This window comes from Echinococcus granulosus (genome assembly GCF_000524195.1).
Source record: "Echinococcus granulosus chromosome Unknown EG_S00063, whole genome shotgun sequence".
Classification (NCBI taxonomy): Eukaryota; Metazoa; Platyhelminthes; class Cestoda; order Cyclophyllidea; family Taeniidae; genus Echinococcus; species Echinococcus granulosus.
The window spans coordinates 6,368-22,448 of record NW_020170443.1 but is presented as its reverse complement, the minus strand read 5'-3'; the positions used below and the strand labels follow the sequence as shown (position 1 = coordinate 22,448).

General features: G+C 42.5%; 4 protein-coding genes across 4 annotated transcripts; all 4 read right to left on the bottom strand. All coding sequences in view use genetic code 11, as the record gives it.

Moving 5' to 3' along the window:
• Positions 1-1,019: 1,019 nt before the first annotated feature.
• Positions 1,020-4,405, bottom strand: EGR_06745 (Intraflagellar transport protein; the record flags this gene model as incomplete). The annotated part of the gene is made up of 4 exons (XM_024495994.1): positions 1,020-1,333; positions 2,008-2,319; positions 2,363-2,567; positions 4,325-4,405. 4 exons carry the CDS (start codon positions 4,403-4,405, stop codon positions 1,020-1,022), a joined length of 912 nt encoding a protein of 303 aa, XP_024349534.1.
• Positions 4,406-4,582: 177 nt separating this feature from the next.
• Positions 4,583-10,125, bottom strand: EGR_06744 (DNA repair and recombination protein RAD54-like protein; the record flags this gene model as incomplete). The annotated part of the gene is made up of 10 exons (XM_024495993.1): positions 4,583-4,787; positions 5,208-5,371; positions 5,407-5,586; positions 8,369-8,447; positions 8,527-8,650; positions 8,697-8,822; positions 8,978-9,248; positions 9,378-9,635; positions 9,676-9,996; positions 10,063-10,125. The coding sequence occupies 10 exons, from the start codon at positions 10,123-10,125 to the stop codon at positions 4,583-4,585; spliced, it is 1,791 nt and encodes a 596-aa protein (XP_024349533.1).
• Positions 10,126-12,902: 2,777 nt separating this feature from the next.
• Positions 12,903-14,513, bottom strand: EGR_06743 (hypothetical protein; the record flags this gene model as incomplete). Its single annotated transcript, XM_024495992.1, has 1 exon — positions 12,903-14,513. One exon carries the CDS (start codon positions 14,511-14,513, stop codon positions 12,903-12,905), a length of 1,611 nt encoding a protein of 536 aa, XP_024349532.1.
• Positions 14,514-14,538: 25 nt separating this feature from the next.
• On the bottom strand, positions 14,539-15,726 carry EGR_06742 (hypothetical protein; the record flags this gene model as incomplete). The annotated part of the gene is made up of 1 exon (XM_024495991.1): positions 14,539-15,726. The coding sequence occupies one exon, from the start codon at positions 15,724-15,726 to the stop codon at positions 14,539-14,541; it is 1,188 nt and encodes a 395-aa protein (XP_024349531.1).
• Positions 15,727-16,081: the final 355 nt, after the last annotated feature.

Below are 16,081 nucleotides of genomic sequence, written 5' to 3'. Positions count from 1 at the left end.
GAGTCAAAGCGCAAGAACTTGAGCAGCATTTGTATAAATGCCATGACAGCATTGAAATGACAATCAAGGAGGAGGAGCCACATTACATGGTATGTGGCTAATTTACATAAATTTTGCATTTTGAAAGAAGGTTAATCTGTTAGGAAAAAATTAGTTTAGTATTTAACATTACCCACCAAGCACAAACTCAAAGGACAGCCCAGCAATAAAACTAGAAAGGCAAAAACAGGTTTGTGAACGATGCAATGACAAGTCATTTACAGTGGAAGTTGACATTGTGTTGGTCGACATGGAAGACCAACAGCAGGAAGCACCCAAGGTTAGTGAACAGTTATGCATAAAATACACATATTAAAATTATACGCAGACCTTCAAGTACAACCGGGACTACCGATTTTACACCTATGAATAGCCTTTCCGCTCTGGTAGTGTTCCATAAAGTAGTCAGCGCTAGCATACGTCGTGCATGGAACAGATCCAATTAGACACCGTTTCTCACGATGGCAGAGATCTGTGGTAGTGCATGTGAACAGCATCATGTGGGGATGACGGAAGTTTATTGTGAAAGAAGCTGTTCATTACCGTGAATATCTCCATCTACGGAAGACCTTAAGCCATTCAACTATGTGACATTTAAGTGGTGTAGACGTTCTGTCGGACAGTGTAGGGTAGCCGGCAAATGATGATTCGCAGCCCACCTGCGCAGTGGTAAGTCTTGTGAATCATTATTAAGTGGGGAAAATTCCTGATTCCGAATGCCTGACTGACGCCGTCTGACAAAGTGATGAAAAAAGGACAATTATTAACGAACGTTTGAGAATTTTAAGGAGTTGACACATGCTGGATGTCAAGAGGTGTGAATTCAGTCCTACTGGCAAATCCCTTCTTACAAACACATATGTGTGGGGAGTATCCCACTGCAAATGAAGCAGCTACCTATTAAAATTAGTTAGTTTGTATTGATATTGTTCCGAAAATCACTAAATGACAATTCTTTGATTTAATTTTGATTAGTCCATTTAGGCACCCACCTGTGTACAAAATGCACTTCGCAGTTGTTCCTCTACACAAGCCACACTTTCAGTGAACTCGATGGACTTTGCAAAACTTGAAGATGTCGTCGCATTGGAGGACAGTGCAGTTCGAATAGAGGCAAGATCTGGAGCCTCCGATTTGACAAAGTGAGTGGGGTTTGATGAAATTACAGCAAGACGCTGGGAGGAGACCTGGACCACGGCACTACCTCCACCGCCAATGTTGGCGCATAGAGGCTGTTGGCGTAGAATGAAGGCTGAATAGATCGACGCCTTGTTCTCCTCCTCTTCGAGGTTTTCTAGTGGCGTAGAATTATCACAAATACATGCATATGGACACCGTGTGACCTTTTGGAGAAGAAATGTCTTTGTTCCTGCAGTTGAACTTCCGGCGCGGTATCACATGCCTTATTTCCCTTTCCCAATTAGCGAACCTCGGCAGCTAGCCCATCCTCGTGACCTCTAGAGCCTTGTGTACACCAGCAAACTACCATTCTTCTATGATTATGTGTTTTGAAGTAACTTTAGGAATAAGTTAGGGAACTAGACTTGAGGTCCAAATGATCACCATCGCGTTCGCTGACTAGACGGCTGAGTCCGTGAACTAACAACGAAAGAGCAGTTGGGATACCATCCAACTTTTTTAGTGAGCCAATTAACATCTGTACGATATTATACTCAAAAGAGCTTTGAAAAGTACAGTTCTGAAGCTGTCTTTGCTTTTAAATTTTCGAATAAATATGCCACTTTTGCTTTTTATTTAGCCCGTCTCGGCCATTGAACACTTGCAGTTAAGGGCTATGAGACGATAACATCTCAAGCATCCGAATCGACTGAATATTTTTTTCCTTTTTCCACTTTTTTACAGATGAAATCCAGAAAGCACTTTTGGTCATTTAAAGCACTACTATTCTACAAGTGAATTAGTAGTATATTCAAATACTTTTGACGGGATAATATAAGATAAACTCACCAGTGGCCGGGTCAGTAGAAGAGCCATAACTAGCGGCCAACACGCCCGTTGTAGAATCCCAGACAAGTACACCGATAGACGTGTTTGTGCAGGAATCTCGAAGATGTTCTTCTGCGTGATTCATGAACAAGTCGACGATTGGTTGGGGAAGCCAACAGGACTCCGGCTCAAAGTTGCCAGATACTGACTCGATCACCTTAGGAAAGTGTCCATACTGGTCAATTCCAACAGTGGATGTGCTTAGCAGAGGCCTTGTATCCGTGTATTTCCATATCGCGATTCGTCCGTCACTCATACCGGCTGCTAGAAGCTCTGGAGGACAATGACGATAGCTGAATGGGGTTTTCAAACCTACTGTGTTTGGGGCAATATGCCAGTCTCTCTATTACAATGGAACTTCTTTGACGTAAATCACTGTTAGGATGTGGTGATAGTGCATAATTATCCGATTTTGTAATGTCCCACACCCGGATCACGCTTTCACCAAGTGCCATTGCGAGGATCATTTCACCAGCCCAAACAAAGCACGGGCGATCATTCAGTTGGGAGGCTAGTTTGAGCTAAAACGTAGGAAATATAAAAAGGTAACTATTAACTCAAGAGGAGTTATTCGGATTTACATGCAAAAGAATCAGCGAAATTCCAACATGTGTCGATGTAAATTTAGTAAAAAATGAAGAAATAAATTTACTTCAGTTAAAAATTCAACGGGCACGTGTACTCCACTAACTGACCGTAAGTAGTTCTGCTACATCACGGCAGTATTCGTCATTAAATCTGTATTCTATTAGCATATTTTCCTCAGTTATCACAAGAAGAATTCTATGCTTGTAGTTTGCTAGAATTTTTACAACAGGAGCGTTGCATTGCGCCAATACTGAGAGACGTTCAGTTGTTGTTTCGAGATTATGTCCCATTAGAGCAACTTCCCCGGCAACACGAATGATGCGACCTAAATGTAAAATTTAAACCTTTGCTTTTCTTCAAATTATACCATCACAGCATCCTCCAAGAAAAATAGCTGAATCAAGAGACCGTCTCGTTGGCACAGAATTTCGAGGATGGCTACTTAATAGGCTTGGGGATCCATCTTTTGCACTACAAAATAACAGTATTTTGACCTATCAAACCTGGTTTTTTCAATCAATTCAACCGACGAAATTTGCTTTTCGGTGGAAGATAAGTGAATCCGTTGTGGCTCTGGCGTCATGGACGCATGAATCCATAGACTTAATTGACCACAGGCACTAGCTCCAAACAATATATAACCATGCGTTGACCAAACAATAGTTGATATGCTGTATGCTACATTATCGATACTTGTTGTTGCATAAGTATTGGTATCGAGAATAGATATGCCATCTCTTTTCCATCCTATAGCAAGTTTTGGTTCGACTGGATGCCAGGAAAGAAGACATATGTCCTTGTCGTATGATAACTTTGTATTAATATTGTAATTCTAGCTATGAATGAGAAATGTGAGTTACATTTTTATTCGATATTAATAACCCAGAAATACCGGGTCTTAAACTGCTTGCAACAGCCAATAAGGATTCGGAAATATGCCATGCAATACATGTGACAGGACCACCTATATTTTGTATTTTATAGCTATAAAATATCGACATTTATCAAATCGCGTATCTAGGTCCGAGTATACAATTTTATATCCAGGGGGGAGGTATAGGTCATATTGGGGACGGTTCGTGAAGCATTAAAAATATTCATATTGACCATGCGTAAATCTATCTGCACAAATAGACGTGTGGCACACCTTACCATTAAATTATTTTAGTATTTTGAAATTAACATGACTTAAAATATTTACAAACGCTGGCGCATTTGCTCTATTAAAACCAAACAAACTGCTCTCTCCCAGTAGTTTTAAGTAAGCCTTTAGGAAAAAAATCAAACAAAATTCATTAAAATCTTATTTAAACTATTATACATGGTTCTTACACACACTTCCTAGAATAAAATTGGCGTCCTTACGCACAATTCACATTCAACCGTTCGGGTGCTAAAGAATGTAGACAAGATTACGAACTGAGCGTGCTTTTTTGCTCTACTTTTACTAGCAATGTACACCATGTGGAGTCTCTCCTGCCATTGCAATCGGCCGTACTAGAATAGGGGAAGCGCTAGGCGGCTACAAGTAGGACCGGATGTCTAGACGGCGGAGCAGGAGCACAATCTGAATTCGAGCTTTACGGACCCAGGTTTCAGGCTGCAAAATCATTCGGCAACTTAGGTTAGCTGCACAGGGCGGTTCTCCAGGCGGGGGCAAATGCGTTCGTCACTCGCTCATCGATATCACAGTCGGCAATGCCCCATCCAGAACGTAACAGCGGACTGCCCCAGCCCACACATCCTGACCACCAAGCAGACCGGCCACCATCCCAAAGAATCCGTTTAAAATTTCTATTTCTCTAGGAATTCCGAAGGAGCACAAATAAGGGAGTGCGAAATTTTAATTTACCAATATAAAAACCAAAGAACCACATAGAATCGTCGAGACATAATCACAGCTTGGAAAAGGGGATTTAGTGAGCAGGAATAGAGAGGGTGGGAGAATTTAGACAGTCTTGCGCTGTTCTTCATGAGACCGCTGCCAGAAGACGAAACTGATCATTCCAGTGTCCCATGTTCCCTTTAGCACGTAGTCCTCGAGAGCTTTGCGGTGGTAGCAGTGATTCCACACCGACAAATCGCAATTACAATCCGCTTCGGGTGGCGGACCCCGTGTTTGCACTCGATTCACGCATCGCCGACATTTGAACCTGCAGAGGCGAGGCAACAAGCGTGCGTTAGGTAAGACCTCATCAAACACGAAGAACAGTCAAGTCTATACAGAAACACTGGTTTTACACCTATAACGGGAATTATGATGCAACGATACCATTGGAGTGGTGTAGGCGTGGATCAGGCAGTGTGAGGTATCCTGTCAGTAGCGGTCGCGCAAATGGTGGTTAGCAGCCCACTTGCACAGTGGTACTGGGTGGGAACCCTTATTGGGCGGGCAGAGTTCCTAATTCCAAGTGCCTAATTGACACCCAGTCTAACCTGTCGTAAAATTGTGCAAGGCACAAATGTAGTCGCAGAACCAGTTTTTGCCAATTAAGCTGAAAATCTGCATTTAACTTGAAAGGTAATGAAGGAGGGGGAGAACAGAGGAGGATTTACATCCCTTTATGACTCACCTGTCATGCGTGTCAGAATCAGTCTCTGAGTAATAGGTGAAGAGTTCCCTCAGCTCACCCAGACTGAAATGTCGCTCCACCTCTTCCATTTGATCCACCACACAACTGCTCAGTGCCTTCTTGTGCGCCTGCCTTTGAAGCATCTTCTCCTCTATTGTGCCCGTCTAAAAGGACATTGCGGTTGGCATGTTCAACGTACCGAAATGAGGCGGTAGATGTAGCACTGCTTCTTCTGTCCATCACGCCACACACGTGCCATGGCTTGCTCGTCGTTGGCTGGATTCCAATCAGGATCAAACATTACCAGGCGATTCGCACCGATGAGATTTAGGCCACAACCACCCGCCTTGCTGCTCAACATGAAGACCAACTCTGGGGACTATGGGATGGATAGAGGAGTTGTGACAAGTGTCAGTTCTGGTTGAGACCTAGGAGATCATCTCTTAAAAAAAGGGGTTTAAGTGGGTGTGGGGGGGGGCGGTAAGAATCAACGAAAGGTGGGGCAAAGTTGGTATGCCCTAATCTGAAACCAAAACATTATGGAAGAAAATACTCCACATCAAGGACTCATGTACGGAATTGGACAATAAAAAAAAACGATTAGAAATGAGACGCACAAGACCTACTTATCATTATCTTTTTTATTAAAAAGTAAGCACTTGTATGCTTAAGTCAAAGAATAAGAGGGTAGCTGTCTCTTCAGCTGAATCAGCACAGAAAGAAGAATCCACAAGAGGACATGATGCTAGGCGGAATAAGATCGCTAATTTTCTGATCCTATACTGATAAGAAAAACAAATTCAGAAGCAAGAATACCGAAAAAAACAAGACTCTTAAAGGGTCCTAAGCACTCATGAAACAATTTAAAAAGACGTCAAGGTATACTGTCGAGAGAAAACGGGGGATGAGGAAGGGGGAGCATTCCTCTCTTCCTTCTCAAGGTGTAGATCTTTTTACATGTAAGGTTAACTACAATATCAGGGCCTTTTCTCGTTGATGTAGGTGGAAAGAATTGCATTTTCACGGCAAGATGTTCTAGACCAGTTAAGCTTGAATAATCTTGGCCAAAAAGTAATAAAAACACCAGTGACAAGTTGGTTAGACCATTCACTTCCAAGCAAAAAGTTCTGTCACTCCATACCACATCTTCGAATGCTATGCAACAAATTTGACGGGAAGCATCCACAATTTTGGACCCAAATGACACACATCAGGTCAGGCAGACAAAGCCGAGTCACTTTTGCCGAGTTTAACTGGCCTTTTGCAGCGTGAAGGTTCAAAAGGACAGAAAAAAAGGTGGGGAGAACAAATAAAGGGTGCGACACAAGTCTACGACATAAAACCCTTCATGATTTGCAATTCATGGGAAAAGGCTATGCGGGAAACTGCACAAACCTCTCGTACATTCGAAAGGTGACTGGATCTTTGTGTCACCTTTTCATCAAGAATAGCTTTGGGCAACTAACTCTAGGCAATAGTTTCCTAAGCAAGGATAAAAGAGCTCATTCCACCATAAAAATTGTAAAAAAACAGGTCGAGGAATGAAAAGGAGGGATTTTTGTGGCTGGAACAAAGAACTATGCTAAGTCGTGATAATGATGACAACCCAAACAGGTCAAGTGGGATTTTTCAGTAGACAATCATTCCAGCTAAAAAGTGGTAACGCTCATCAAGAACAACGACAATTGCAACCGAACATAAGGAAACGCGGATCCATTTCGCCCCTAGACAATGCGATCGTGGTCACGTAAAGAGTAAAAGATAATGCAGAAGGCAAAACACAATGACCACGATGGAGAGATTGGAAGCAATCCAAGTCGTCGCTAAATGAAAGATGCAGATGTCCTGAAGTCTTCCAGGAAAAACAAAATCGGGGACACAAAGGGATTGTTTTCAGCACCCGTTTAATTTTAAGGTATGTTTTTACATTAGCTAAGATGAAAAAAGCAATTTATCTGGATCTATCGGAATACGCAAACGGTATTCGAGAGGGGGAGAGAGGTGAATGACGCAGCATTGATAAGAAGGTTATGTGTAGCGTCCCAGAGTCGTAATGAAGCAAAGCAGTATGGAAGGATATACCACCTGCTAATGTACAGGGGAACTAGGTCATTAGCACGGCCCAAAGGCCATTCCTCAGAGCGAAGTACTTTCTGCAGAGACTGAAGTCCCTGAGCAGTTAAGCTAAGTAGCAAATCACTGAAATATGAAGTAAGAACTTTTTTAAGAGCTCTAATCACAAAAATTTCTTCTAAGACGACGCGACCTTACATTGAGAGGTGAATGCGAAATGCAGAAACCCCAATGCCCTATCAAGAATCTGCGGCTGGATTGGCCTCTACCCTTCGTAGGCTTACGGTAATAAAGGAGATCCCACCTTTTAAAAATAGTTCTTCCAAAAACAATAGCTTTTGTGTAGAATCTAAGAAAATTAATAACATTAGTAAAAACCAGTGCCATACGAAAATAGTCCAGGATAACTGAATAGCAGGAGCACCACTTCACTCGTTCACTAGAAAACTTCGGCATCGGTTATGAAAAAAAATAAATGGGAACAAACACTTTGGGCTTTCAACCATCTTCATCGACAAGATTCGAAAAATGGACATCGCTTAAGGTAAATCTCGCGGAAGGTAAAGAAAAACGAGCTTCCAACCGACTAGTCCGCCAAACGACAAACATTGGGTAGAAGTAAATTTGACAAATGAAGAAAACTGCACAATAGGCCTGCCAAACAATCCAGTGTTAATAGTAGAGCTTCCCAGGTGAAAAGAGCCAATAGTTGGACATCTCGTCATCAAAAGTAAAAACGGTGACAAAGAGAGCTGATTCAGTAACCCCGAGGCAGTAATCTCATTGGCAACATGAGAGGCTGTATTTGAGAATAGGAACTGTATGGCTTCCGTTTAATATACGAACTCAAAGACTAGATTGAAGAAGACAGCATAAAAGAAAAAAGCAATTGGATACTTTGTTTAAAAAGTGAATTTCCGCAAAAATAATAACTTTTATGTGATAATTAGGGAAATAGAGTAGCACACTAGCATTGGTGGAAAACCAGAATTCAATATACTACTTTATTTACAGAAAAAAACGACTACTACCAATAAACTACGTGGAAGAGAATAAACTTAAAGCATCACAAGAAACAGAGAACGTACATTTGGGTCGTTAAACTTCTCAACAATCTTCGCCCTCTTCTTAATGGACATCGTTCCATCGAGCCGAAAGTATCCATAGCTTTTTGAAAAACAAAAGGTAAAAAGATAGTAATTTGCATCATTGACGAGGAAAATATCCATGGAAGTGAGAAACACACTTTCTATGCCTGCAGAGACCTTCAAACAGATCCAACGTTTGGGTGTAGTTTGAAATGAGCACCACTTTATCATTCGAAGTGGTTCGAATAATTGCCAGCAGACAGTCGAGCACCTGAAATTTACCTTAAGAGTGAGGGAGAGAAGGTATTACTTAAATAAAACCAGCTACCTGACATTTCCGGCTGAGCTGGCCGACCGGATTCGGAACAACTGGCGTATCCACTAGGGAAGAAGCTAAGCATGCCCCCAAAACTGTCAGAACCGGAGCGTATCCTGTCAAATATTAGATCAGGATCTAGGCAAATCAAAATGAATCAGTCAAGAGGAAAACAAATAGCAATAACTTGTAGTAATAGGAACCATAATGGAAGAGCAATGTTAAACAGCCAAAGTTGGATAAATTAAGCCTTTCAAAGTAAAACACAAAAGTTACGCTGTTATCAAACAAACTCCAGTTGATACACGCGATACCACCGACAAATTCGGGAATACTAGGCAAGTTAAGGATGTCTAGCAGCAACTCACGGTTACACAGTTTCTTGAGATGGGTAATTGAGGCGAGACTAGAGACAGAGAGCTTCTTGTCTCCTCCTCCCCCGCTTCCACCTAACTGTTTAGAAACTTCACGAGCCATTCGCTTAACGAATTCCGCGTAGACCTGAGCTTGAGTCGGCGCCAATCGACAACACACCACCTGTTCAACTAGCAAAGAAGCGTTAACCTAAAACGGAGGTTACTTTTAACAGGGAGATATTGAGTTAACAGGGCCTGAGTTCGTCGTATAATGCACCGGCTGACGATACCAAGGAGCTAGAAGTTGAGATGTTAGGCAAAATCAAGCGGATAAAACCTCTCGTAGCTTCTCCTCCCCGACCTTTTGTTCAGCATCAGTTGCGTCCGCGTCTCTGCCACGCAAAATAGGCGTCTCGAACTTCTTCCGAAACTCTGCTGCAGTCCCCAAAAGGCCAACGTTGACAAAGTGTACCAGACTGAAGTACTCCAGAAGATCATTTTGAATTGGAGTACCCGAGAGGAGAACCCTTCTTTGACAGTTCAGCTGAACCAGTGCCTGGTAGGTCTGATTTTCTGAGTTCTTCAACCTGTGACCCTTAAAAGTAGGCGAGGAATAAAGCAATGTATCACCCTACCTCATCACAGATAACCAAGCCTACAGTACCCTTGTGCAATTCCCCTACATGCAATCGAAACGTCTCGTAGGAGATAATTAAAATCGGAGTAGCTATCCTTGGACCCCTCTGCGACATGAACGCGGCTAAAGCACCTACATCAGAAATGGATCGCTTACCCAATTTTCTATCTATTTCATCCTTAGAGCCGGAATCAATGGCTAAAGGATTCACTCTACCTTGCAGCCACTTGTTCAATTCATTAGCCCAGTTTTTCACCAAACTACTTGGTGTGACGATGACAGCCTTGTCGATCATCGGTTTCGCCTCTGGACTTTGTCGCTAAACCACAAAAAATTGCAATTCTCTCGATAGTGAAATTTTTAAAGCTGCAAATTTACGCCATACCAGAAGAGTCCATACAAGAGTGATGCATTGCAGCGTCTTTCCTAAACCCATTTCGTCAGCCATAATGCACCCATAGTTGTCAGCAATTTGGACACCAGTGACGCAATCATACATAAATTTGACTCCCTTCAACGATATTTATTCGAAATCGAATAACTTACTTCCCTCTGATGAGGTCGGAGAAATTTGGAGAGGATTGGATCCACAACAACATGGACCAACCTTTTGTCCCTAAAACAAATTAAATTACCGAAATTGAAGATTACGAGTCGGATTTTAAGCTTTCATGGGCATTTAATTCTGGTGGCTCATAGAGAACAAGTGCATTCGTTTCGAAGGGATCATGGAGAGCGACTTTCGCCAAAGAGCGCTTTAGACCCAAACATTTGGACTCATATCCACTAGCTAAATGTTATTCTTATGTAATCGGGAGTACGTTGATAATTTGGGATTGGAATTTTAAAAGGTTTTGTAAGAATGGCCCGAATTAATGCTTCCTAAAGTGGGTAATACACAATGGAATGAAATACATGAACACCATCTTCACAACGAGCACCACTAGACTTATTAATTTCACTGAGTGGTCTTCTGTATTCGGAAACGTAAGTATTTGGTGTGTAGGAAAAGTCCGTAGTGTTGGACTTCACTGTATTTCTTCGCTTAATAGACGGCTAAAGCGCAGGTAAAGGAGGCAATCAAAAATACCTCTCCTTCAAAATCACACCCTAAAGGTCGCACTGCAACCTGACTTGGAGCATGACTCCTCCGCTAAAAAGCGTATAGACAAATACCAATCGCATACCATTTCTTTAACAGCACAATTTCACCGCAGTACCATCACATTTCATCCTTGATGTGAATAAACAATTGTGACAATTGACCTAATAATACTCCGCAGTAACGAAAAAATGGCATGAAAACACAGATTTTATAACAAGCGATCCATTATTAGAAACTAGGTTTACCACAAACTAAAATATATACGGACAAAGACTATTTGTCATAGTAAGCCTTATTTATGCTGTAATTAAGTCAATACTTGTAGCAATAATAAAAATATCCTACATTTGTTACATTTTGTATATGTCAATTTAAACAAAAAACTGGTGTGACCTCTTGAAATTAATAAGAAAATGCTCTCTTTATTATCCTATACAGCTCGAATGTGGAATCCCCATGTGGTGCCTACCACCACGCATTCGCTACGCAGCAACAAACTGGTGCTATTCTACGTAGAGATAAATACCTGCAAGCAAAACGAATCCCGCCTTTCACTTAATACAATTCTCGGTAAGAGCCGCTGGTCAGGCTTAGAGCAACTAAGCTTGAAGCCTGGTATGCAATTAAAGTATGGATGAACATCCTTTTTTTTGAAGGCTTACAAGCAAGACCCAGTGAATGTGTCTTAAACTTGATAAAGTGAAGAAGCATGTCTGCAAAATAAAGGAGTAGTCTAGTAGCCATTTAACCCATGCCGAAAAAAATACAAAAAATGAAACCTAATCCGCCTGGCAAACCGAATGTCTCATACCTTCGGCACTAATCCATAAGAGGTAACAGTGTGGAGCGAGGGTCCTCGGTCTCCGCTTCCCAATTCCTAGCGTTCCTAGACAAGCCCGGTTGATTTGCTTTGGACATCTTTATTAAAGGTGACAAGATGGATAGGGAAAATACAATATTTAAGAAGGAGTGGGGCCGCAGTCACAGGTTAGGGGAGAGGACGATCTGGTTACAAGGTTCGAATTTCTTGATTGCCTCCTCCCTGAAAGGCACATTAAAACAACATAAGTATTACAATAGGATTTCACTTTGGCAAATTAGGCCAACTAGACCGATTGGAAAGGCCAGTGTACCGTAATGGATGGTATGGGATATTTGAAGAAGTAGTTATGAGTGAGAATATGAAGCTGGGGACCGCGCAGCGGGTTAGGGATTCATCCCTTAGCCACGCTCAGAACAACGTTTGAGGTTGGCTAATAAAGTGGGGGGAGGGGTTCGGGGTAGATGGGTCCATCCCGGTAACGGCGGTGACTGGATGCCCGATGGGACCGAAGCGAGACGGCGCTCCCAAATACGCAAACCGACTATCAAGCAGAATAATGACAGACATAACAGCTGTTGAAACAGCCCTTGACCTGCTTACTGCAAAACCTCTTTTCAGGCAGGTCAACACCAACGTAAAGTGTACTTTTGAATTTCAACCATATGCAAAGCTTCTAGACAGACACGATATAGGTTTGATGTTTTAACAAAAAAGAGTTTTTCCTGATGTTACTCGTAAGCCTTTATGGCTCTGGGGAGCAATGTAATTCCAGCCTGAGTGCATAAGAACAAAAAAATACAGCAGGAAACCGGTTTTACTTCGTTACATTTCTAGCGAATTGATAGCCATGCAAGGGCAAAGTGGAGCCCTAGGGATTATCGGAAAGATCAGAGGTGGGGCCAGCGTAGCTGCCTCTCACTAATGTGACCAAAAGTGATTAAAACAAAGCAGAAAAAAGACATTGTAAAAAGCAAGAATACTATGAGAAAATGAGCACTAAAGGGCTAGTAAGCATCAACTTGCTTTTGTTTAATAAGCTACAGAAGGCTTTAGGTTGAGTTTGGAGAAGGGGATTTGTTTATGTTAGTAACAAATCGTCCATTCGCCTTGCGATGGCATGAAATAAGTCAAATTAAATTCATTTCACACACCTTTCCCAGATTATTAGCAAACCAGCTTTATTAATCATGCCTTTTTATTTCAAATACGAAATGACATACAAAATCATGCATTTTAGCCAGTCAGTCGATTATGCTTTCCTTGATTAGCATTAACGATTGTCAGGCTAAACGACCAATCAGGTTGCGAGTCTTCCTGTTCTAAATGCACGCGCCAATGATATTCCACGTGGCCGCCAAACAATGGGAATTGGAGCATCAGCTTCTTCTTCTTCTTCCTCCTGCAAGGCATTCTGATTGCTGCTGTTTTGACCCTTTGACAGCTCATACAACGCACCTAATACAATCCTATTTACGATACACATCGCCCTGTTCCTCATATCAATGTCAGAAGTACGAAAAGTTGGTGAAATGTCAGGGTGAGATAGAACTCGTCTACCTATGCTAGTGGCTCGTCTCTTAATTGCTTCACTTTCTTCCAACGATTCGCAAGCTCTAGTCGATGCGGCTGACATTTGAATGGCTAAATTAGAGATGACGCGTTGTACAACATAGAGCGCTTGCTGATTCACTTCAACTTCCTTACATTCCGCACTTGAACGTGCATTCTGAGTTGCCTCCAATTGGGTAGAAATTTGCTCGGCCACATTTGTAAACACATGATCCAGAATTCGACATACCGACGGTTCCGTGCTGCAGCTGATTGCTACCGTTCTCTTCTTGTCCACAAAGTCAACCCGATCTTTTTGTCCGCACAGTCGGAAAGCAACCTTTCCCTCGCCACCATCTTGAGACATTGAAGCGATCGACTTCGAACCTCCATCCAAGGCTGGAAACATTGGCTTCTGAACATTTGTTTCACTGCCCTCAAATGACTGACGTCTACGGACGTCTTTCACAGGCTGAGTGTCTTTTCCCTGTGGTTGACCGCCTCCACCGTCTTGGCGCGTCTCGGTTTCTTGGTAAGTCTCCAGTGTAGTATTTGTCCCAGGTAGCGGGCTCACCTTATCTTTGAGAGAAATGCTTGATCTGGTCTTGTCTTCGTTTTCCGAATTCAGCTCCAATTCCCCGATTACTTTGTCTCTATCAGTCCTCTGGAGCGTTTTGCGGAAGCTTAGAACCGGTAAAGTTTGCGTATTTTCCGATGTCCTTGTGACTGTTCTACCTCCCACTTGTGACGATTTAATTTTTGGCAATTTACTCCACTTACATTCCTCCTGTTCACCACGCAAACATTGATAAATGGTGTGTTTAATTTCGTCTTCAACTGTCCGATCAAATGATGGTGGCGTAATTGGATTAGTGAGACATGCTAGCACCTTGTCGACGATGGCTTCAGCTAGACTATCGAGAGAATATTTGGAATAGCCGCTCCGCTCGCAGAAATCTTGACACAATTTGGCCACATCACCTTCTATATCAGGCATAGGTTTTTCCAGTATTCCAAACAATGCTTTTCGAACTATCATTCTGGCCAAATCATCGACTGTTTGAATTGACGCCCTATCCAGATAATCGGTATAACTCTCAACCGAGTTTACGATACTCATGTCAAAGGAGCCCTTCGCTACACGTTCGCCCGATGATGGAGTTTTGGGGTTTTCCAACGAGCCCTGACTGTCGTCCTCCTCGACTCCTTGATCAGAAGGCCAGACCACTTCCTCGGTTGCTTTGGCAGATTTTAGCGAACTTAGCCGGGGCAGGCACATGTGAAAAATTTTGCCCAACTCATCTCCATAGGCCGAGTTAATACCACTGATCCGCAAGTTTAAATTAATTTTTTCGTTCATTTTCTGGTCATTGGCATTTTCTCCACTAGATTTCGTGAGCAATTTTGGGAGGTTTAAACTTCATAATTTTCAAGGCAGTGTCTTCCAACTTGCCGGTAGGATCAATCAGCTTTCGAACGGATGGACAGAAAAGCGGATTCTTATTTGTGAGAGCCACAATAGACGGAGTCGTGTGTGACAACACATGAACTGCTGCTAGACGGTTTGAGTCATCCAGTTGTTGACAAAACTTCATTTGAGGTGCTTTCGGCTCCTCCACTGGTGGTGGTTCAAGAGCAATCCCTTTCATCGTGTCAAAACACGTCACCTCAACATCAGCAATTTCGGATTTCTTAGCGCCCAGTTTAGAAGTAGTTTTTCCACCCCCACCTTCAGTCTTATCCACTTGTTTTGAATTTGCTTTTTCCAATTTGAAAAAGAACTTGAGGTAAGGCACAATTTTCAGGGGTGTGCCCAAACTCTCCTGGCGGATCAAATCCACCCTTGGACCATACACGAAATCGGCTTTTTTGGATGGGACACGCAAGTTCAAGTCCTTGATGCTTTTGTGGAAGGGATCGAGGCGTTTATTAGCTAGAAACACCTTCTTCAAGAGAGCTGGAGTTGAGTCAGGAGCTGTGTGAACTATGATTTCCAAAGTTCTTAAGTACTCGGAGAAGAGGCCAACATCATGGTCTGGAGGTAGTCGGTGTGAGTTGTTTCTCTCCTCCAGTCGAAATCGGTAGAAATGTGCACACATGTCTGGAAACTCACTCCTACTGCCGAATGGGCTTAACTTTCCCTTTACATCCGTACATCCATAGGTGCGTTGAAAATGCGCAAAAGACTTTTTAACTGGACGTAACAGCATGTCCCAATACCGGAGGAGGTAGACCCTGACATCAGCACTGACAGCGAGTAGGCCCTCGAGAATGTTAAGTGCCAATCCAAATGTCGCCTGACCTCGATTTCCGAGGTGGCAACTGTTGATGAGATTTTTGAGAGCTATCAATCCTCCATTCTGCAGAAAGACAAGCAACGCCTCACTAGTTGAAAATCTAACTATATCCATTGCGGCTAGGTAGGCAGTTCTGACCTCATTCTCATTTCCATAGGTCATCTCTTTAAAAATGTCCTCTAAAATATGCCGATTGTTAATGTTCTTGATGGGACGGAACCACTGGACACAGTTGTTGTGTGTAAAAACACGCCTAAACGGCAGCTGATCGCGCATACCTGCAAGATCTGCAGTGGGTCAGTGCCTCCTTGAAGGCCGTCCACGTAATCAGCCAATCGATAATTTGAACCAAAAGTGACGCTTTTCTGTCACTTTTTAATGATATAATGGATACTGTCATGATTGGTTGCCTCGGCGCTAAAGGGAAGGGCACAATCTTTCACTGCATTTACGACTCCTTCTAACACTTCTAGGAAATCTCAAAGCGGTAGAGAAATGTTTACGAATTGAATCGTGGTGGTCATATAATCGTAGATTTAAAAAATGGCATTTCCATAGTAAACAATGTTTGGACTAGCTCATAGCTACTTACTAGATATAAGTAGCACCAAATGACCGAAGTATTTATTCG